General features: G+C 44.1%; 1 protein-coding gene across 5 annotated transcripts; it reads left to right on the top strand.

The window, feature by feature from the left end:
- The first annotated feature begins 7016 nt into the window (after positions 1-7016).
- On the top strand, positions 7017-20543 carry PTHLH (parathyroid hormone like hormone). 5 transcript variants are annotated; one of them, XM_055318953.1, is made up of 6 exons: positions 8479-8541; positions 9400-9673; positions 9789-10050; positions 10282-10404; positions 16270-16692; positions 20076-20543. In XM_055318953.1, the coding sequence occupies exons 4-6, from the start codon at positions 10304-10306 to the stop codon at positions 20083-20085; spliced, it is 534 nt and encodes a 177-aa protein (XP_055174928.1). In that variant the 5' UTR covers positions 8479-8541; positions 9400-9673; positions 9789-10050; positions 10282-10303; the 3' UTR covers positions 20086-20543. The 5 variants fall into 5 exon arrangements, with proteins under 5 accessions (XP_055174929.1, XP_055174930.1, XP_055174928.1 ...); XM_055318951.1 differs by having other exon boundaries at positions 9400-10050; XM_055318954.1 differs by lacking the exons at positions 8479-8541; positions 9400-9673; positions 9789-10050 and adding an exon at positions 7017-7254.
- Positions 20544-21197: the final 654 nt, after the last annotated feature.

The raw sequence follows: 21197 nt of genomic DNA, 5'->3' as shown, positions 1-21197 counted from the left end.
TAGTCTGATGTATTTTTCATTCTTCCTTTCTACATCTCCTAATGTAGAAAAGTGCAGCATTTGGATGAAAAATACATGGGTCATCAGACAAGTTCTCCCATTGGAGAACAGGAAACGAAACTTGTGATGACTGTGAATGAACTCTCTGAGAACCAAATGAAAATCACAGAAATAGAAACCAGATGTAAGCAATCATGAATCCAGGGCAATACTCTGCCTCCAATTTATTTTTAGCAGAAATGTTATTAAAGTCTTTTCAGTACCGTAATTAATTTTCAAGGATTGCCATTAACCTCATAGTGTAAAATGGGACAAGAAAAACTTTTTGCGTGTAAGGTTTACTGGGAAATATTGATTTTTAAAGTAGTTTGCTATGTGTTGGGTGTTTGGTGGGGGTGTTCTACGGTTTTTCGTTTTCCCAATTTGACCTAGGAGTAATGAATCTCTCACCAGAATGTAATCCGTCTTTAGATAATAGTGGCTGTTTATATATTTAGGATGTGTCAACCTCCTCAAGGCTGGGAAGTATCATAGCCTAATATAATATTTGGCTTTCAAGTTTTGGGTGTGCAACAAGAGGACCAACAGTCTTGTTGGCTAAAATCAACCCAAGGTATTAGAGTTTGGACAAGAACTTGGCCTGCCCATGCCAGAGGGAATACAAGTACCTTCTTTCAGGCTCTGAATGAAATCATTAATTATGTCAGCAGCTCCAGCGATAGACCTGGAGACACTTTGCACTACTTAGCAAACAAGCTACCTTCTCAACTGTTTAGAAGTCTGGGGAAGATCTTAAAGATCTGTACTCACTGTACTTACACAGCTCTTTCCCTGCAAATCCTCAGACTCTCCTTGATCCTGTGTCTCTTTGGTTTTACCACACCGGGGTTGGAATGAGATGAGGGAAATATGTGGCTATGATGCCCAGACTGTGTATTATAGAACTAAAAGTACATCCTGGTGCACCTCGACAATGAAACTCTTTTAAAATGAGGGTTTTTTGGAACCATATCAACCACACTTGAGTTCCTGCTCCATTTAAGGCCATCATAGGTCTTTTAAGGAGTAATTTAACTGCTATAGGCATGTACATTTTTGCCTGTTAAGAACAGCTTTACAAAGAATATGACCTGTGTTTATAGGACAAAAAAAATTTTTAATCCTTTCCACAAAAAGCGGCTTCTTTTTTTTTTTTTTACCATTAAAAATACTTTGGCAGTTTTACATATAATTACGGCTTAGCAGGATGAGAATTAAAGGAACAAAGTGCAAGAAAATTCTGCTAAGGTCAGTCTAAATTTTCTTAACATAAGTATTTTCACATAGTAATTGACTTTAGTATATTATGATACATCAAAAGTCCACATTTTCCCCCCTCACTTACCAGTCTCTGGGCAGTGAAGCACAAATGAAATGGAGAGGGAAATATCTTCAGGGAAAGTATGTAATACATGCACTAAGCATGAAGGAAAGAAGCTTTTGAGACTGAATGAGACACAGGATGCCCCCAAATCCACCACAATTTTAAAAAGAATATGCTTTACAAAAAAAAAAAAAAGGTTCCCAGTAGCAGATCAAAGAGCTCTATAAACAAATTTTGAAAAACAGATCTAAAATAATTAAAACTACACTTTCATTTCTCAAAAGTGCAAGTGGGAAGAGCTACAATTCAATTTGATTCTACAGATACCTCCAGATACTCTGGGCGCATAACAGTGTTGGGCACATTGGGAAGGTAAGCAGAACACAAATGAGAAACTGATAGATTTTTTTTTTATTATTGTTGTTTTTAGGTCATAGACAATTATACCAATTGAGTATTTTGCTCTTGAAAGCAGAAAAAACAGTCCAGCAGGTTTAACGGAGCTGCTGGTGAGAAGGATTAAAACCCTCCCTAATAAATTTATCAAATTTAATGGATAAAAGAATGAAATCTTAAAAATCTAATAAATGAGCTGTTGAGGAAAACTAATTTTCTAAAAATAAAGAAACTGGGGGACTTAGATAAACTTCGAAGGGAGAATTCTCAATTGATATCACCATGGGACAGAGGAAAATGCTAAGCTACCAATAGAGAGGAGGAAAAGTAGGGGGAAGAAGCTCCTTAAGTTATGAGCACATAAAGGATAGAAGAATGAAATCTATTTATATCATTTTATTTTTTTTTCTCCTTTCAATGAAAGGAGAGTAAAGAGGTGTATAGGGGGAGGTTTACTATCAAAGAATTCATAGAACAAAACTAATCTAGATTACAAAATAATAATACTAAAATATTATTATTCCAGTTTCATAATTTTCAAGGAACTGGGTACACATTTAAGTCTTATTTCATTCATTTTGATAGAAAAAGGGAAAGTAAAGGCTTTATATCAATTTTATGGACTTGGGAAAATACTTGGAAGAATATATAGAAAGACTCCACTTTCTTCATTATTTTATTTTTGTAGATCCAGAAACTGAGAGAAAAGCTATGAAAAAGTACTGAATCATCACACTTTCTATTTTAAATTAGGCATTCTCAAGGTGGTTTATCAGCACATACACACTCTCTCTTTTTTTAAGTACCGCACCACCATAAGAAAGAAGGGTAAAAACAAGTAATGTTTTCCAAACTGATATCTTCTGATTTATACAGAAATATATAAAAGGATCTGTTATGTACTGGATGCTAATTAGATGTGCCCTCATAAATAAAGGCACAAAATTCAAATAAAAGCTATAAATGTTTACAACATATATTTTTAAATTTTCCTTAGTATTTAAGGGAATTTGTTATTCAGATGAAAATGGAATGGCTAATAGAGATAAGGGGTGAGAATTTTTTTTATAAATTTATTTTTTATTGGTGTTCAATTTGCCAACATATTGAATAACACCCAGTGCTCAGCCCGTCAAGTGCCCACCTCAGTGCCCGTCACCCAGTCACCCCCACCCCAACCCACCCCCGCCCACCTCCCCTTCCCTAGTTCGTTTCCCAGAGTTAGGAGTCTCTCATGTTCTGTCTCCCTTTCTGGTATTTCCCACTCATTTTTTCTCCTTTCCCCTTTATTCCCTTTCACTATTTTTTATATTAAGGGGTGAGAACTGACAAGAGAAATTAAAAGGTAAGATGTGGTGACAAAAAGGCGAAACATTCTTTGCCGTACACATGTATAAGAGCTTAACTGAGTTCATTAACAAATATGTCACAAGAACTGGGCAAAATCGACTTCAGTAGAATGGACCTACAGTGTCGCATATTCCATGGGAATTTTTCTGTTTCCTCCTTTCCTCCTAAGAGTGGCAATCACAGGGTTCTAGGGCTCTGGTGAATAATAAAGAAGTCTGTCCTCTGAGCAGTAATACTCTACACGGGACCCCAGCCACCCCCTAGGAAAGCTCTGAGACATCCGACAATCTCCCAGAAGCAGTTTCCCAGTCAACAGAGTGGTTTTGTGGACATCACCATAGCGATACTCCCCGGCTTCCCCTGGAGAAGCCTACCAAGATCATCACGCTCCTTCATTTGAGGAGGGAACCTTAGAACAGGGAAGGGCAGGCAGCAGTAGGCTGCTGGATGGACCAAGGTTTCTCGAAGCAAGCTAAACGTTGCCCGAGGGGGGGAAGACACCTTCAGGAAGGCGCTAACAGGAAGCCCACAATTTGGACTCCAGAGTTGGTTTCCGTCTATCTCTGGTGCCTGCCTCTGTGACAGAGCGTCCTGGAGTCGTGCAAACGAGCGCACCCAGCCTCGTGCCCGGTGCGCAGCGGCTCGGTGGCTGGCAGGCCCCCGGCGTGGGGGGTCCGCGCGTCGCCAGGACCGCCCGACACGCACGTCTAGGACTCTCAACCACCATGGACAGCTCACTGGCTTCCCCCGGCCGGCTCCGCGCTGCTCGCAAACTCCGCGGGAGCCACCGGCTCGCTGGATTCCTCTGCGCTGGAGAGAGGCCACGAGTTCCACGCTCTGCACACCCCCGCGATCGCCAAGTGCAGCCACTGAGCCGCTATCTAGAGACGGGGCGGGCTTGGGGAATTAATAGCCCTCCTCGCCCGCACCCCGGTCCTTTAAGGTACCCCTGGATTCGAAGAATCAGACGGAGAGAGTTGGCAGGGAGGACTTTGTTCCAAGTCCCTTCATTTCCTCTCCTCGCCGGCGCGGCCCCTCACCCCGCCTTGGCTTCGCGGATCGTGTTAAATGAAATAAAACAGACGGGCCCCGGGGCTCCGGAGCTGTAGGGGCGGGAGGGGGGCTGGCGGGCCGGGGGCTGGGTCCGGCGCTCGGGGAGGAGGGAGCCGTCCCCGCACAGCGCCCCGCGGGGACCCGGACCCGGACCGGGACCGGGCGCAGAGGGGGTGGCGGTGGCAGGGTGGGGTGCATCTGCCCCCACCCTTCTCCTCCCCCACCCCACCCCCACCCCCACCGGGAATTTGTCGTCACCGTCTGCCAGGGGCTTATGTCAGGTTTGAGTCATAGATTGACCAGGAGGGAAAGGGAGGGGAGAGCCCCACTTGGAGGAAGTTCGCTCGCGCCTTCGGACCCTGTCCTCGGGTCACACACTGTTCCCGAGGCTTCCTTTCGCCTGCAGCCAGGAGCGGGGGAGGGGGGGGGCTCCTGCCAGGAGGGGGAGGGCTGGGAGGGCTGGGCGGGCGACTCTGACTGTACCCCGGAGCGAAACCACGCGCAAAACCCAGCGAGACGGGGCGGGGCGCGAAGGCCTGGTCTCTACGGCTCGGGACAGACTGTGCCACGAGCCTGAATCCAGATTCCCAGGGAAGGAAGCCCCCCCAAACCCGGGAAACACAGCTAGACTTGCCAACGGGCTCCCAGGCTTCTGAACTTTGCAGCAAGCCTAGGATCCCCCGGAGCCAAGCCAGCATCCTACATGGGGGGAGGGGGGGTAGATAGTATCTGCAAAGGGGCGAGCTAATTCTGTAGCGGGAGGCGGGGGGAGGCTGATAAAGACCGTTGAGGGGTGCGCACGCTTCTTCCGAGATCCTCTTTCCCTAAGAGACCCACACCTCGCCTTGCTGCGTCGGGCCGGGCGCGCATTGACCGAGGCGGGATACCCCGCAGAGGGAAGGCGCAGCTTTCCTGGAGGCCTTGCTTCTTAAAGGAGTCCCAGGAAGGGCGAGCGGGACCCGACGACACCGTCGTCACAGGCTGAAAGCGCAACAGACACGACGCCCATCTAAGCGAGGCTGCTGGATGTCTTTGTGCCGGAGGCGATGGGCATCCTACTAGGATCCTAGTAGGATGCCCTACTCTGGGCGCTGCTCTGGGGAGAGGTTGAGAGCTGCCCTGTTTTGCAGGGGTGGAGAATGGTGTTGGGGAACTAAACAGCTTTCCAGGTCCCAGTGACTCCCGAGCTGGGGGGGGGGGGGGCGGGCAGCGCCTTGCAGACAGCAGGGCTCTCACATTTTAAGAAAGGACAATTCTTCTACTCACAGAGGAGCTGGGACCTGGCCAGGAAGGCTGTGTGGCACCGCTCCACCGGAGATCAGTTGCAGGTTGAGGGGTTGTCGTGTGAGCCAGGTGGGGCTCTCCCTGTGGTCTCGCACAAGTTCAGAGTTGCCTACTTCCCGGAGCCAAGAACTGGGCCCAGCCAAGGGCATCCATCAGGCATCAGTCCAGGATATCAGGACTCCTGTTCCTAACCGCTCCCCACCTCCCTCCCATCCCCACCCCCCACCTCACCCAACACACACAGGAGCACCATCCCTGGCCAGAAGACTCCTCAGAGGAGTTATGATGGTCATGGGTTTAGGAGGTGCACACGTGCTTGACCATGGTGAACGGCCCCCTAGACACCCCCATCTCCTAAAGACCTTCTGAGCTCACGTTGGCTTGTGGTCTCAGAGAAAAGTGCCGCACTGCTGAACTTCCTGGTCCTGTTTGTGGAAAGCTGAGCATTGCCCAGGACGTAGGGAAGGGTGAGGATGGTGTGAAACCCACTTTTCCAATAAGAAAATCCCATCAGCCCGATGCATGTCTAGGCAGTGCTCCCTGAGGCGGTTCCTGCAGATGTCAGCAGACAGTCCTGTTCCTGGAGAAGACAGGCTCTAGGGCTTATCATCTAACTAGGAAGAGATTTTACAGTCACACGCCCTTTCCTAAACCTGCTTGGGATTTAAAGGCATGGCATCCCCCTCTGTGCTGCCTTGAGGTCAGCTGGTAACAGCCTCCTCTCAAGTCTCAGACCGCATTCTAGCAGAATCAAATGGTAATTTTACTTGAGGTAATTTTGCAAACTTCCCTATGTAAACACAGAAAAAGTTAGGAGAAGGGATGAGTTTAGTTGTTTGGTTTCATAGGATTTAAAAAAAAATACCTTGGAACTACTGGCAAATGTTATTGGCAATAAGATAAGGGATGCTGATTGGCCATAAGGGAATTTCTGAGCCCAGATGCACTGCTTAAAGAGCTCTAGGTACCTTTTTGGTTAGTATATTTATTTGCTGGTTGTTGGGATTGAGGAGGGGGAAAAAGAGAGATGAAAAAGCGAAACATAAATGTTAGGGGTTTTTTGTTTTACTAAATTGCAGTAGTAAATATCTCTGGAGATATACATCAACTGGTTATTTTAACATGAATTGGGGAGTAAAGGTGAACTTAAAAATTTAGAAATCTCTTCTTAAAACTGGCATATAATGCTGCCATGAGGGACTGGAAGATGGGAGTCTGGGGCTTGCTCATGAGCTAGGCATTCGTGTAGGTGTAGATCTCACAATGCTAACCTGTCTTCACATGGAAATACTTCAGATTAAAGACAGGCCTTCAAATCCTCCTATTTGCTAAGGTGCATTTAGGTGAAAGCAAGGCCTAAGCAGACATTCAGCCTCTGTTGGCACTCACTCTAGCCTAAGCCCAGGGGGGGAGGGGGGGAACCCAAACCCTCCTAGTGTGGAGTCATCTCATTTGTAGTCATGTGTTCTCAGCATTATCATGGAGGTTATTCAGTTATATTGGGAATGAGATTATGATGTCAGAAAATATCCTTTTCAGAAAGGCAGAAAGGCAGGGTCCCGAGTATATATTGAGGAGAATTTCTGCTTGAAGTAACAAACAAGGCAGCTTAGAAGAGGTACCTGCTTTCTAATAATTGCCTTTAGTGAGAATAGAAAAGCTTCCTTAGGAAGTTTTTCATTCATTTAAGACTTCATTTTACTCTTTTGAAGCAAAAAAAAAAAAAATTTTAATTTCTGGAAGAGACTGCTGAGAAGAACCCCTTCGTTTGGCCAGAAGAGAAGAGAGGACTGTAAATCAAGGAAAAGGTGAAGTAATACATTATGAGGAAGCTTCAGGATTCCAAGTATATAAAGACTATTTATTTTTCCTGTGTCTATATTTTCTCTTTTTGTGGAGGAGAGGAAATTCTAAAAATATTTGATAGATGTTTTGCCATTAACACCAGAAGAGTGTGTGGGGGAAAAGAAAGGAGGGAGAGGAGGGTCAATTTTGTTTCATTAGTAGAAAAAGCAACATAAATCAAAGCAGTCTATTGATGCCAGTCTTTAATTTATAGTGTTCTCAGACTATAATGAATTTATTTACGGCCTAAGTGATTTGATATTTTCGATCTGACTTTTAACCTTTTATTGGGAGAGGGTTGACTTTTTAAAGCCTGGGTAGTTTAAAATTTGGCTAAGTACCTTTAGGTTGTTTTTTTTTTTTTTTTTTTTTTTTTTTTACTGTGGAAGCAAATATTATCATTTTAATATTAAGCAACTTGCAAGTATTAAATAGTTCATTTGTGATTTACTTTTTCTTTCTAGATTTTTTCCTCCTTCAGATCTAACGGTTACATTAAGGCTCCTGCTTCTTTTTGGAAAGAAATTATTATAAATCAGAAAACGTCAGGGGTTCAAAGGTTGACATTTCTGAGCGCTGATACTTTGTCTTTTCATGCCATGCAAAAAGATCTAACATTTAGAAATTCTTAAACGAGGGAATTGTGGAAATTCCCAGATTTTTTTTTTTCCAGTGGGAGGAAGCCAAGTTTTTTAAGTATGGAGTTTAGAGTAATCAAATGAGGGAGAAAGAAAGGAGCTTGTAAGAAGGGGTGACTCCCACCCAAACTAAGCAGCTAATGTGAACTGCTGGCTGACTATCTGCACTTAAGGAGGGGGAGAGGGAGCCGAGCCCGGCGAGGGAGAGGGCGCTGTTTCACCCACCGTCGGTAAAATCTGGAGCATCCGCCAGGAAGCCAGGCTTGACAAAGGTCAGGCTCCCGAAATCATCTCAAATCTCCCTAAGCCTTCCAGAGAGTGCTGTAACGTACCGGTGGGGTTGTCTGTCTAGAAGACAAGCATCCCTTGAGTGGTTCCCAACTACCCGCGTTCATTTCAGAAAGAGTCCGCGGGGCGGGCGTTCACAGCCGCCGCAGTCCTTTCTGCAGATGCTGCTGCCCAGCAATCCGGGGCCGTCCTTCTTCCCCGCCCAATAGTTTGGGAAGAGTCCCCCGCTTTCCCTTCGCTCCTCCGAGGCAGAGCAGCGTACACAGCGATAGTTCCGCTTCATCTGCGGGCTGAGGCGACGCGGATAGAGTCACCCCAGAATATGTAACAGGGGGCTGGGCGGGGGCCGCGGTGGGCTGCGGGTGAGAGCGCAGGCTGCCCGGGGCGGGCGGGCTGGAGTCCTGCGGGTGGGCCCGAGGGCCGCGTGCGCGCCCCAGGAGCGTCGCCCCTCGGCAATTCCAAGGAGGGTCTGCAGCACGCACGCGGGGCTCCCGGGACCACCTCCAGACGTCCTCGGCTGTTCCGAGACAGCAAGAAATGCAATCCCGACCTGAAGTCTGAAGTCTCTGTGACTCTTCTAAGCTTAGGCTCTGCGCGCCCCCTCCTGCACCCCCACTCCTTGGCCGACGCTCCCCACTCAGCGGGTCCCCCGAAAGGGCCGGGGAGGAGGCTTCCCATCTCGCTCCCCGAGCTCCTGGTTGGAGTCGGGGCTCCTTGAAGCCCCGGGTCAACCGCGCGCGAGCTCCCCGCGGAGGATCCCCGGCGGCCTCGGCGGCCTCGGCGCCCGCGGGTCCAGCCGGGCGCGGCCGCTGCGGCGCGCGGGGAGCCGGGGCTGCTCCGGGGCCGCTCCGGGGCCGCCCGCGCGCCCTCGGGGACCTCCGCTCGCCGCTCCGCCGCGCAGTCCCCGCGGGAACGAGCGGATCCGCCCCCGCCCCCGGCCCCGGCCCCGGGACGGCGCGGCTGGACCCGCGCCCCGGGGTGGACGGGGGTGGACGGGGGTGGACGGGGTGGACCGGGTGGGGGGGGGCTCGGCGCGCCTCCGGGCAGCTCTGCCGCTCCGCGCACTCCCAGCCCCGGGCTCCCCGCCGCCGCCGCCGCCGCCGCCGCCGCCCCCGCCCCCCGCGCGCCCGCGCCCTCGCTCGCCCCGCGCGCGTTCCAAGGGCGCCACCTCTTTGCGACTAGCTCACTTCTCCGGCAGGTTTGCCCGGGAGCGTGTGAACCTCCCTCTGCCAGGCTTTCAACTCGCCTCCAACCTGCGCCGCCCGGCCGGCATGCCTCCCCGCCCGTGACGCGCGGCCGCCGCTGCCCGGCCGCTCGGGCCGCCGCCTCCCCCGCGCGCGCCGCTAACCCGCCCTCCTGGCCACCTGGCCCTCCTGATCGACGACACGCGCACTTGAGACTTGTTCCCAGGGTGTGCGGAATCAACTTTCCGGAAGCAACCAGCCCACCAGAGGAGGTAGACAGACAGCTATGTATATATACGTGGGTCTCCACAAGTGGCTCTGGAGCAAGACGGCCTAGTTCGCAAAGAAGCTGACTTCCGAGGGGGAAACTTCTCCTTCTCTTTTTAGGAAGGGGTCAGCTCGGCTCCACGAACCCAGGAGAACTGCCGGCCAGATTTCATGAGACATTGCTAGGGAAGACGTGTCCACACGCTGCTCATCCTCGATGCGTATATAAAAGCATTTCATTGTGGTTGTTATTTCAGAGGACCGTCTCTGATTTTGTTTTGGTTTGGTTTTTTTCTTTTTCTTTTTTTTCCCCCCCTTTTGGTCCCTTTTCGCCTGTGTGATTTTGGGAAAAGCACAGTTGCAGTGGCTGATTCCTAAATAAGTAAGTGCGGGGAGGCTTCAGAGAAAGTTGCGTGTGCTCTTTTTTCCTTCTTTCTTTCTTTTTCTTTTCTTTTCTTTTTTTTTTTTCTTTTCTTCTTCTTTTCTTTGCAACTTGGGAGATGCCCTTGGGGTTGAAGAGGCTGCTGGAGAGCCAGCTAAAACGGGGAGCGTGGTAGTCCGGGGGAGATGGGGATTGCGGGCTGACCCCTCGGGCCCTTTCGCTCTGTTGCAGGTCCCGCGAGCGAGAGGGGACGATGCTGCGGAGGCTGGTGCAGCAGTGGGGCGTCGCGGTGTTCCTGCTGAGCTACTCGGTGCCCTCCTGCGGGCGCTCGGTGGAGGAGCTCGGCCGCCGGCTGTAAGTGCCCCCGCGCTCCCCGGGGCGCCGGGTGAGGGCTGGGAAGGCCAGTGGGAGAGGCCGCCAGGCTGGGGCGCTGCCGAGGGCTCGCAGCGGTCACGGATGCTCCCTGCCCGACTCCGAAAGCGGGGAGATCCGGCTACCTGCCGGGGGGCCGAGACCGTGCCCGCAACCCTGGCGGGAGAACTGGTCGGACCTCTAGGGGAGACAGGCAGGAGAGACCAATTTCCCAAGAGTTTCCATAAGAGGGAGCGCAGAGATCTCCGCTAGACAAAGCTCATCTGCCTCCAGTGAAAAGGGGAAGGTTCCACTTTCAGGACCTGGGAAGGTTTGGGGGAACCCTGAGGATTGATTACAAGTGGGAGATAACTCGGAAGAGGCTGAGGGAGCCGGGGGGGACCTACATCTGTGTGCGTTTGATTTACATACTGAATGTGGGTGGCTGTGTGTGTGTGTGTGTGAAAAGCAAAAGCCTTACATCTGACTTTATTATGAATGACATAATTTTAAGCATATAAAATGGACCACATTACATAATGAAGGCATATTATATAATAAAGTAGTAACAACTTTGCAATGGCACAGCTCCAACATTAGTATTGATACAGTTCAGGAACGCTGGACTGCTTGACTCCAAAATGAATATTGGGTGTGGAAACTTGTTTTTTTTTTTTTTCCTTGGAATTATTGCTAACAGTTCTTTAATCTGGAGTCAAATATTTGCATTGTAGACTGAAAGCTTGTATTTTGGCATTCTCGTTTGGTGGTTCTCTTAAGGATAATTTTGACTTTAACATAATCATACATCTAAGCACACCAGAGAAATATTACCATGTTGTGTGACTGAAAAGTTGGAAGAGCAGTAGAGTAACACTATCTTAATAATCTGTTGGACCTAGCAGTACGGTAACGTGTGTAAATGCCATCTTTGGGTGATCTTTAAGCTGCAGACTCAGTGTTCAGGATGGGAAAAGCATAAACGTTTGAGAACTGAAAGGAGTTTGCCTCTGGAGAAGGAATTAAGGAGCTTTTACACCAACAATAAAAATAGCAATATCCAATATTTACAATCAAGTTCATGGTGCTTCCTTGTAAATTCCCGAGGGTGTACAAAAAGGCAACTGTTTTATATGTGCCCTTGGTCTATTATTATTACAGCAGAAAATCCTTAAATGAAATTACTTTAGACGTGTCTGAACCTTGGCACCAAAATGAAAATCTATTATGAATCTCCTAAGGCAAATTGTGTAGAACATTGTACTGAAGGTAAAGCTGCATTGTATTCTTCAAATCAGCATTTTGCTGATGTGTTTCTGAAAATTGTCTTCAGACTTTTTGCTCCTTTTGAGACTTGTATTAAATTATTTAAAGTCCATATATAAATATAGATGAAGAGTGAATTTTTAAAAGCACGCCTAAATACTGGCCAAGAAACAGTGTCTTGGAACTGAGCCAGTTCTTTCTTTACAGTGGCTTGAGAAATACCTGTTTTCTCTTTTGAGAAACAGTAAATGGACCATGATTAAATCCACAGTTATGACATAAAAATAGTGCTAAGTTGTCCTAAAGGCTATTTTTAACTCTTTCTTTGTTGCACCTTGCAAAATACACATCAGAAACCGTTTAACAGCCAGAGACTCTGTTACAGTTTTGTTTGTGGGTGAAATATAATATTGTAGTTAAACACTCACACTCAGCAGATGGTTATAAACTACCACAAAACATTCTTATAGTTAATGGCTAATAGATCATCATATTACAGCCATGGTTTTTCATGAAGGCTGAAATCATCAGTAGATGAAGATGTTTCATCAAATTATCACAGCCACATGGAGTTTAAAAAAACAAGTCATTATTTTTGCATTGCTGCCAAGTAACAGTAAATTCTGTGTGCTAGACAAAATATTAGTCTACTGTTACATGAAATCAACCTAATTTCTTGAAAGAAATATTAACATATAATCAAACATATTACACCCCAATTACTTTTCACACCAAGGATTGGGGAAATTGCTTTAGATGTTTTTCTAAGGAGGCCCTGACTTTAGGGAGCAGGGAAGAGGACCACTACAACAATAATGCTTCCTAAGCCACCCAAGGAAGCAATTATAAGTTGTGATAGTCCAGAAGATTTTAATTAGTGGAGCTAGAGTGTGAATAAATTGGAGGTTGGAGAGTGAGGTCTACAGATATTCTTGTCCCAATTCTGTCCCCCTTTTGGCAGGTAGCAACCTTTGTGTTTAAGTTAGATAGGGAATTCCCGCAGATTCAGAAACCAAAAGCATAATTGGCTGATTTGCTTAGGAGCCAGACTGGGTCTATTCCATTTAATGAAAAGCATTACTTCTGACTGAGTCATTTGGGTTGGAAGGGACTTGTGGTGAGTCATCTTCACTCTAACACCCGAACCCTGACCTGCGCATGTACCACAGAACTTTTCTTCGCAAACCCAGACTCCTTCCTAAGTAGCTGAGCATCAGCACAAGCATGCTGCTCTTTCCCGTGTTGGAAGAGGCAGTTCCATCATTCCCTTTACTCCCTGCGTTCCTTGATAGCTCCTTGAATCGACTCTCCTCCCTGAAAACTTCCTTGAGGATGATTTTTCTTTAGAGCAGAAGAGCTACATTTTGACTGAATCCATAGTTATCAGTATTAAGCATTTCCCCCATATTTCTGAAAATTTTTTTTACAATAATCACAGGCCATAAAATACCATATTAGGATTGTAACAAATGCCATGCGAACCACTGTGCTATGGGATATTTGCAGGAGAATAGAATAATAGACTGTTATTGAGGCTGTATATACAACTTAAATATTTCAGACTTCTCTAAGTTGAAAGCCTCCTTAATTTGGATTCATTGCTCCTCACCTATGTATATCAGTTTGTGCATGCTAGTTATTTACCCTGGTGTCAGTTCATGTCATATTTTGAAAATAAATAAAATGCTCTATGGATCTTATTCCTTGTTGATGATAAAGATAGGATTATATTCCTGACCTTCCAATTCAGTTGCCCAGTCAGAAATCCATTCTTCACAATATTTTAAATGCAGACATCTTTGAACCGTTCGTAGTGTTAACAGCATTTCAGATTTAGCGTTAAGGAAATCTGTGTTTTCTAATATTATGTCAACAATTACCCCTAAAAGGCAGAAAGAAGCTTTGTACCTCACAAGAGAAATGCTATTTTAAACTGGACAGAGTTGTACCATCTTTGTAGACTTTTTATAAAACAGAAGGATAGAATGATCATTCCTTTTCTCATGAGAACCATCCTGGGAAAGTGCAGTGCTTGGGTTAAGAAGGCACTGTGACTCACAGTTGACAGGCTGGCCAAGATGACAGGCGTATATGCCAGGCAGAGGGGGCATAAGCAGTGGTGGCCTGATTAGGACAGACCGACCATTAAAACTTTTGGCTTTGGGGTTAAGCTAGAATGAGCTGTATTATACATTTGGAGAGCAATACAAATGGGGTGGTTATCTGCCAGGAATTGAGAAAGAAATAAAAACCCCCAGATACTATAAATGATCACTAGTTAAGAACTTCTTTTAATTGACGCTTTCCTAAAAGGTACTTATTCAACTGCAATACTTAGGAAATATGCAATTAATTCAGTCCTATTCTTTAAAAATGTTACTAGAGAGTATAACTATATTGTGCCCAAACCTCAAATTTGTATATTATTAAAAGTTTCCAGAATACTAGCTGTTACCATAAACTAAGTGAATTTTAATCTAGTCACATATGGCACCTTCAAAAAGGAAGAGAGACTCCTTCATGCCTCATTTAAACCAGGCTCCTGTTAAATTCCTTTCCATTAAGTCATGTCTTTTTTGAACAAGCTGCATGGCTTAAAGTTGGTCCACACACCAAAATACTAAAAGGAAGCTGGTATACTGGCTATCGGGTCTAGAGAAGTAATGCCGGTATTTTCATGTCTTACTCCTCTTTGGTTCACAGTACACCTAAGAAATCTCTCAATTTCCCCAGGGATCATCCAAACTCTAGCAATCCTAGTTCCTTACTTGGGGGGATGAAAAAATGGACTTCTTGGAGCAGTAAGCTTGACCTTCAAGGAATCTGATACATTGCTACCATTTGCCCACTGTCAGGGTTTCCACCTCAGGCTTTTTACTCTATGCCCTTCACTTCTTGGTTTCCTCAACATATACTTCTGCTTCTATAGGAGAAAGGGTTGAGGTAGTTGAAAGGCAATCTCTGGCTTCCGAATCAGGGGACCTGGTTTTTAGATGCTTGGTTCTATCTGTTCTCATTTTGTGGGCAAGAGCAAGTCATTTAATCTCTCTGAACCTCAACTTCCCTACCTATAAAATGAAGATAATGCCATTTGTATCGTTCTTTTTCTCTGAGGAGTTAAAAAAGCTGTACTAATGAAGGCAAATAAGGGACCCAGCGATGGTGTGTCAGAGAGGTAGGAATACATGGGAGATAGCCCTGGGAGGTACCCTGAGACACTTGAAAATGAAGCACTCTGAAGAGTTACACAGTGGTAGAAATGGGAGTAAGGTAAGTTGGGGTTGAAGCAGGGCATGATATGACTCATTAATGTATGTGACCCCTACATATGGTTCATCATATATGTGGAGAATAATGTGGATGGACATTTAAACAAGAGTCAGGCTGCCATCTGAATGGATTGATGGGAGATGAGTTTATTCTTTTACACTATATTTTCATTAAAGTGTTGTTTAAACAGAAAAGTCGGGGAATCCCTGGGTGGCTCAGTGGTTTAGTGCCTGCCTTTGGCCCAGGGTGTGATCTTGGAGTCCTGGGATCGAGTCACATGTCGGGCTCCCTGCATGGAGCCTGCTTCTCCCTCTGCCTGTGTCTCTGCCTCTCTGTGTGTGTGTGTGTGTGTGTGTGTGTTTCTCTCATGAATAAATAAATAAAATCTTTTAAAAAATAAAAAAAGAAACAGAAAAGTCACTTCATACTTGTTCCTAGAGATGTTTTTTAGGACAAAGAGAACAAGTAGAAAAGTGAATGTCTCAATTAAGGATAATACCCTCTGAAATTCTGAACTTAAAAATAACTTGATGCATGGGAGAAATAGAATCATCTCAATTTAAACACAGAGAAAACCGTTTTAAAGACACCACCCACTACTTTACAGAAAAATACACATACTCTGTCTCTCTCTGACACTTGGCTTTCAAATGTAGGTCCTTGGTAGCCTGTAGTCTATCATATTAAAATTCAGTCTGTTAGATAGTTCCCTCGACAGGCTTTACTGCTCACGTCATCCTCAGCCTTTGTTTTTTTTTTACTTTTACAGCTTGCAGTTCTTTGAGTTTCAGTACTATTGGCATCTTGTTAGGGGAGCAGAGTGCGTGTGTGTGTGTGTGTGTGTGTGTGTGTGTGTGTGTGTGTGTGTGGTGCATGTGCCTGGGTGAGTAGTCAGGTAAATTCACCCTCCTTTTAATTTCACAAGCTGGGACTTCTGGATTTATTTTCCCAACACAAGTCTGAAAAATGTGAAAATAAGTTTAGTGGTTTCTGTCCATTGCTGAGAATAACTGAATCATAATGTTTTCAGTTGAGAAGAGAGCCTAGAAATCTCTGAATCTGACTCCTTCCTTTTCAGTGGAGAGGCTGATGTTCTCAGCAAAGTCACAGATCTAGATAGAGTAGCATAAATGAGATTTGGGGCTGCAGACTCCTAAGTGCCCACACTCCCTTCCCACCCTGCTCTATCCCCGCTCCACAAGCTTGCTGCCCTTCCAGCTTACACTCTGTATAGGACCAACTAGAAAACTAAAGGCCTTTCCTCTTGTCTTTGAGGTTTATACCAACAACTAAAATATTCTTTTCTTCCTCTCCTGCCTTTTTTTCTTAAAGCAAAAGAGCTGTGTCTGAACATCAGCTCCTTCATGACAAGGGGAAATCTATCCAAGACTTACGGCGACGATTCTTCCTTCACCACCTGATTGCAGAAATCCACACAGCAGAAATCAGAGCTACCTCGGAGGTTTCCCCCAACTCCAAGCCTGCTCCCAACACAAAGAACCACCCCGTCCGATTTGGGTCTGATGATGAGGGCAGATACCTAACTCAGGAAACCAACAAGGTGGAGACATACAAGGAGCAGCCACTGAAGACACCTGGCAAGAAAAAGAAAGGCAAACCCGGAAAACGCAAGGAGCAGGAAAAAAAGAAACGTCGAACTCGGTCTGCCTGGCTAAGCTCTGGCGTGGCTGGAAGTGGGCTAGAAGGCGACCACCCATATGACATCTCAGCGACATCGCTGGAGCTCAATTTACGGTAACTGGCTTCTATGCCTCATAGCCTTTCCTTGGTGCTCTCAGCTGGGGTGTGTTAGTGTCCCTTCCACCATGTCCATAGGCTTGGACAAACCTAGAATGTCCTCCCTTCCTGTCCCTCCATCAATCGCTCCACAATTTAAAAGCTTACAAAAGCAAGATGGTTCAGAATATCATGTGCCTTCAAGCAGTGTCCTCCCACCCCTTAAATGCAAACAGGGGTTGGATAACCTGTTTCTCTTCGTCCACCATCACAACCCCAATACCAGTCCTTAACTACTCTACTAAAGAATTTCTCTTCTTAGTCAGGCTTCAGAAGCCAGGGACCACCTTCATCAATTGCTGGCGAAGTGTATTTATTCCCTTACTCTCACACCTTGGCAAACTTTCTGGATCGTTTTCTCATTTTTTACTTTTTTTCACTTCAGGGGCAAACACAGAAGTCTTTGAAATGATCTATGAACACTACAGAACAATACCATACCATAGACAATTCTGAGTCGGTCACATTTTTCATTTAATTATATTTAACTTGGTTCGGGCATTGCCACCAACAGGATCTTTTCTTGGTTTTTACCTTTCAGCCTAGCTCTCCTGGGGATTTGAAAGAGGAAACCACACAAGGACATGTCATATGCAGCTAATGATCTCGTTAATTAGAGTCCCTTGTTACTTCTGCAGGCCTTTCCTCTGACTAGTAGAGATAGGATTACGGAGTGATGTTTCAAAGGGGAGTTTGAACCTATGTACCATCACTTCACTCTTTGAGTTAGGTTGACAAAACTCATCATTAAATAGCATATAAAATGCTAATTATATTGGACAAATATTTCCGCTTCAGTAACTAAGGAATAATAAAACTAGAGAAACCTTTAGCAGAGTGAATGACCTATTCTCCAAATACTTAATGGATCTATCATGGGTAAAGAACTCTATAAATCTTGGCTCAAAGCACATATTCAATGTATTCTGAGATAGGATCTTAACTGTACATATTTATTCCTAATGCGAGGGCTTTATTGTCAGAACCTATTTTTATCCATTGTCTTACTCTTGGTGTGTGTACATACATATGTTAGAGTTCTAAAAACAAAAGTATAATTTTTTTTTTACGGATTTCATTTATTTAGGATTTGCAATGCTTAGAAGTATCTGGGAATTTAATGAAATTCAGCACTCATCAGTTCTTATGCCCAAAGCTACCCTAAGTTAAAGGAGATCTAGTAAAAATTAGGCAGTGGCCTAATCAAATCCAGACCCAGGACTGAAAGAAATAGAATGTTTCTACTTTCTCCTTTCTGTTCCCTGGTTGTGAGGGACATTCATGGAAAGCACTGTTTGTTTGGCAGCCGGATGTTGGCACTCTCCCAGTACAACCCAAGAGAGGTGCAGAGAAGATCGGGGAAATTTAGGAGTGTACTGATGAGAATATATGGGGCCATGCAAATGTTCTAATCCAAAGAGAATCTTTTCAGAATAACTACTTTAAAGTTTTGTAAGCAAACAGTCTTTTATTAGTGTCCTCTCTTTAGTCTCTTTGCATTCTTATACAGTGATCTGAGGTCTGATGATATGGCAAGCATGTATGTAGTATTTCTTATATGTAGTATTTCTTAAGAGAAATTATTCAGCTAACACTGGCTCCTCTGACATGAACCAGTGGGGAATATATAGTTTAAATGTTGGAAACTACGTTTTGGAATTTTTGATGTTGCAAATGAGATGTCCAGATACAGTAGGACTTATTTAGTTACCATATATTTTGCCTTCATAAATACTGACTTAGAAATAATACAAAAGCTTTTAAATATTCAAAAGAGACTCTCAAGTGCTTTCATACACACACACACACACAAAATATACACATATATTTTCAGGTCATGTTATATGTTTTGCTTGGCTGTTCCAAAATGTGCCATTTTAACAAGCAAACTGGCTGGACAAGGGGAAATATAATTAAAAGATCTTTTCCTTGGTCTTTTATTCCTTTTCTCTTTCTTTCCTTATGAGGAAATAATTGTTCAAAATACTCTTCATTCCCTCCCTGCTTACATTATTCTTAAATTCAATTCATTAGATGCTGCTCAGTATAAGAACATTTTAAAATTGATACAGCACACAAATTATTGAGTTTTATGGTCTTTTGGATTTTATTGGTAACAGACATCCACATCTATCCACCATTAAAATTTTTAATCTGAAATTATTTTCTCTGTAATTAGGAGCTATTTTGCCATTCCAATCAAAACTATTGGTGAAGAGGACATTTCTTAAGACATTAAAATCCCCTAAATGTTCAGCTTGTTTTTCTTTCTTCAAGCTGCACATAAAGTTCCTAACTTGTCAAGAGCTGTCTCTTCTGTAGGTCTCACTCCCATATGGGTCTGCCATCCAAAACTCTGCCTACACACTGGCTATTAATGCAATGGCACAGCCAATTGAGTTCCATTCTATAGTTGCTTCCCTAGAAACCACTAAAATAGACGACACAAGAGAAGAGAAAGGCAGAGAGAGAAGCAGAGAAAAATGCTCTTAGCCTATCTTAAAATACTGTCACTATAGTGTTTTTAGAAAGGGTTAGAAAAGGTGTCAATCCCATATGGTAATTTATTCTGCATAATAAATACTGCTGTTTTAAATGTTAAATCAATTGATTCTTATTCTCTAATTTAAGATGGGCTTTCTCAATTTCTAATTCCAGATCAGTTCCAAAAACCAGCAGAGCGAGAGACAAATTAATTCTTAGTTTTGACTCCAAAAACTAAAATCCAAAAATAGTTTCATTCATTACTGTTTAAGGACAGCTAATGGAATGGTTGATATCAACAAATCATCAACCAAACATACGGCTTAATTATGCATCTTTCCAATATTTACTCCAAGCCACACACTCTACTGTCCTAAAAGCCATTATCTTAGTGAAAGATTGGCCAAATGGAAACCTGAACAGAATAAGCAACCTTTGGATCACCTTCATCAGGGATCTCTGAGGAATAAACTTCTAGCAAGGTGTATTTGATGATGGATTGTACAACCTAGCCTTATTCCCAGACTCTCAAATGTATCCCTTCTCTTCCCAGACTTGCCAATTGGCAGCTTTGGAAAATTCTCCCAGGGCCTCCTTCAGACAGAAATATAGAATTAGAAATGCAGGCCCTTTCTCTTCCTGCACCGCATTGATCATTTGATCATATTGAAGACCCTGCCTATAGCAAAGGTTCTGGAGAGTCAGGTGGAGCCCATTGATACCTCTTTTTGGGAATATTTACAAGAAATCCCTGGAATCTTTACCGTTGTAATTGTATGTTTATTTTTTATGCCTTTTCATTTGTTAGGGTAAATTAACCTATTTTCTCCTCTTCTTTCCCTTCCTTCTCTTTTCAGGAGGCATTGAAATTTTTAGCAAAGACCTTCAAAGGACGTATTACAGGATTCTGTAATAGTGAACATATGGAAAGTATTAGAAATATTTATTGTCTGTAAATACTGTAAATGCATTGGAATAAAACTGTCTTCCCCATTGCTCTATGAAACTGCACATTGGTCATTGTGAATATTTTTTTTTTGCCAAGGCTAATCCAATTATTATTATCACATTTACCATAATTTATTTTGTCAACTGATGTATTTATTTTGTAAATGTATCTTGGTGCTGCTGAATTTCTCTATTTTTTGTAACATAATGCACTTTAGGTATACATATCAAGTATGTTGATAAATGACACAATAAAGTGTCTTTATTTTGTGGTTGATTTTAATAATGCCTAAATATAATTATCCAAACTGATTTTCCTCTGTGCATGTAAAAATAGCAGTATTTTAAATTTGTAAAGAATGTCTAATAAAATATAATCTAAATTACATCATGACTCAGAAGGTGAATTATGTATACCCTTTAAGATTTCTACTAGAAGGAACATGATGTAATTTTTTAACTGTATTTAAATATGGTCTTAAGTATAATATGTTTATATTGGTACATATTCCAACATTTTCACATTAGCTTTTAGTTAAAAAACACTCACAATGTATTTCGTCCAATATTTAAGTTTGATTCAATAGAATGACTGAACTATCTAGACATCTTTTATGAAGTATGTCCAGTTTGAAGTGAAGATGGGAGAGGGCAGGAAAAAAAAAAAAGCAGAGAAGTCAGGATAAAAGATTAAAGAAACTCAGTCCAGAGAGTCAGTCCAAGCTGAAAAAAGGGAGAGAGGCAGATTAGGAACTTTAAGGCTGGGGTAATTTTCACCAATGTAAAGCTGATTTTGAAAGAGCTTGCTCTTACTGGTAACAACAATAAGCATAAAAGGGCTACTTGAGGATTTTACCAGAGAAAGGGAAAGGGACGGAGTCCCTGGAGTTATGTGACAACTTGGGGGGAAAAAAAATCCTTCACTGAGGAAGACTGCTCTCCTGTTGTATCACTCACAGCTCTGGGGACTTTGGTCACCAACAGCATGGTGTAACCCCATATGAAATCCCATTTCCACTGAGCGTCATCCT

This window comes from Nyctereutes procyonoides, unplaced genomic scaffold (genome assembly GCF_905146905.1).
Source record: "Nyctereutes procyonoides isolate TBG_1078 unplaced genomic scaffold, NYPRO_anot_genome, whole genome shotgun sequence".
NCBI classification, from domain to species: domain Eukaryota; kingdom Metazoa; phylum Chordata; class Mammalia; order Carnivora; family Canidae; genus Nyctereutes; species Nyctereutes procyonoides.
The sequence above is the reverse complement of the archived record's forward strand: the minus strand, read 5'-3'. Positions and strand labels throughout refer to the sequence as shown.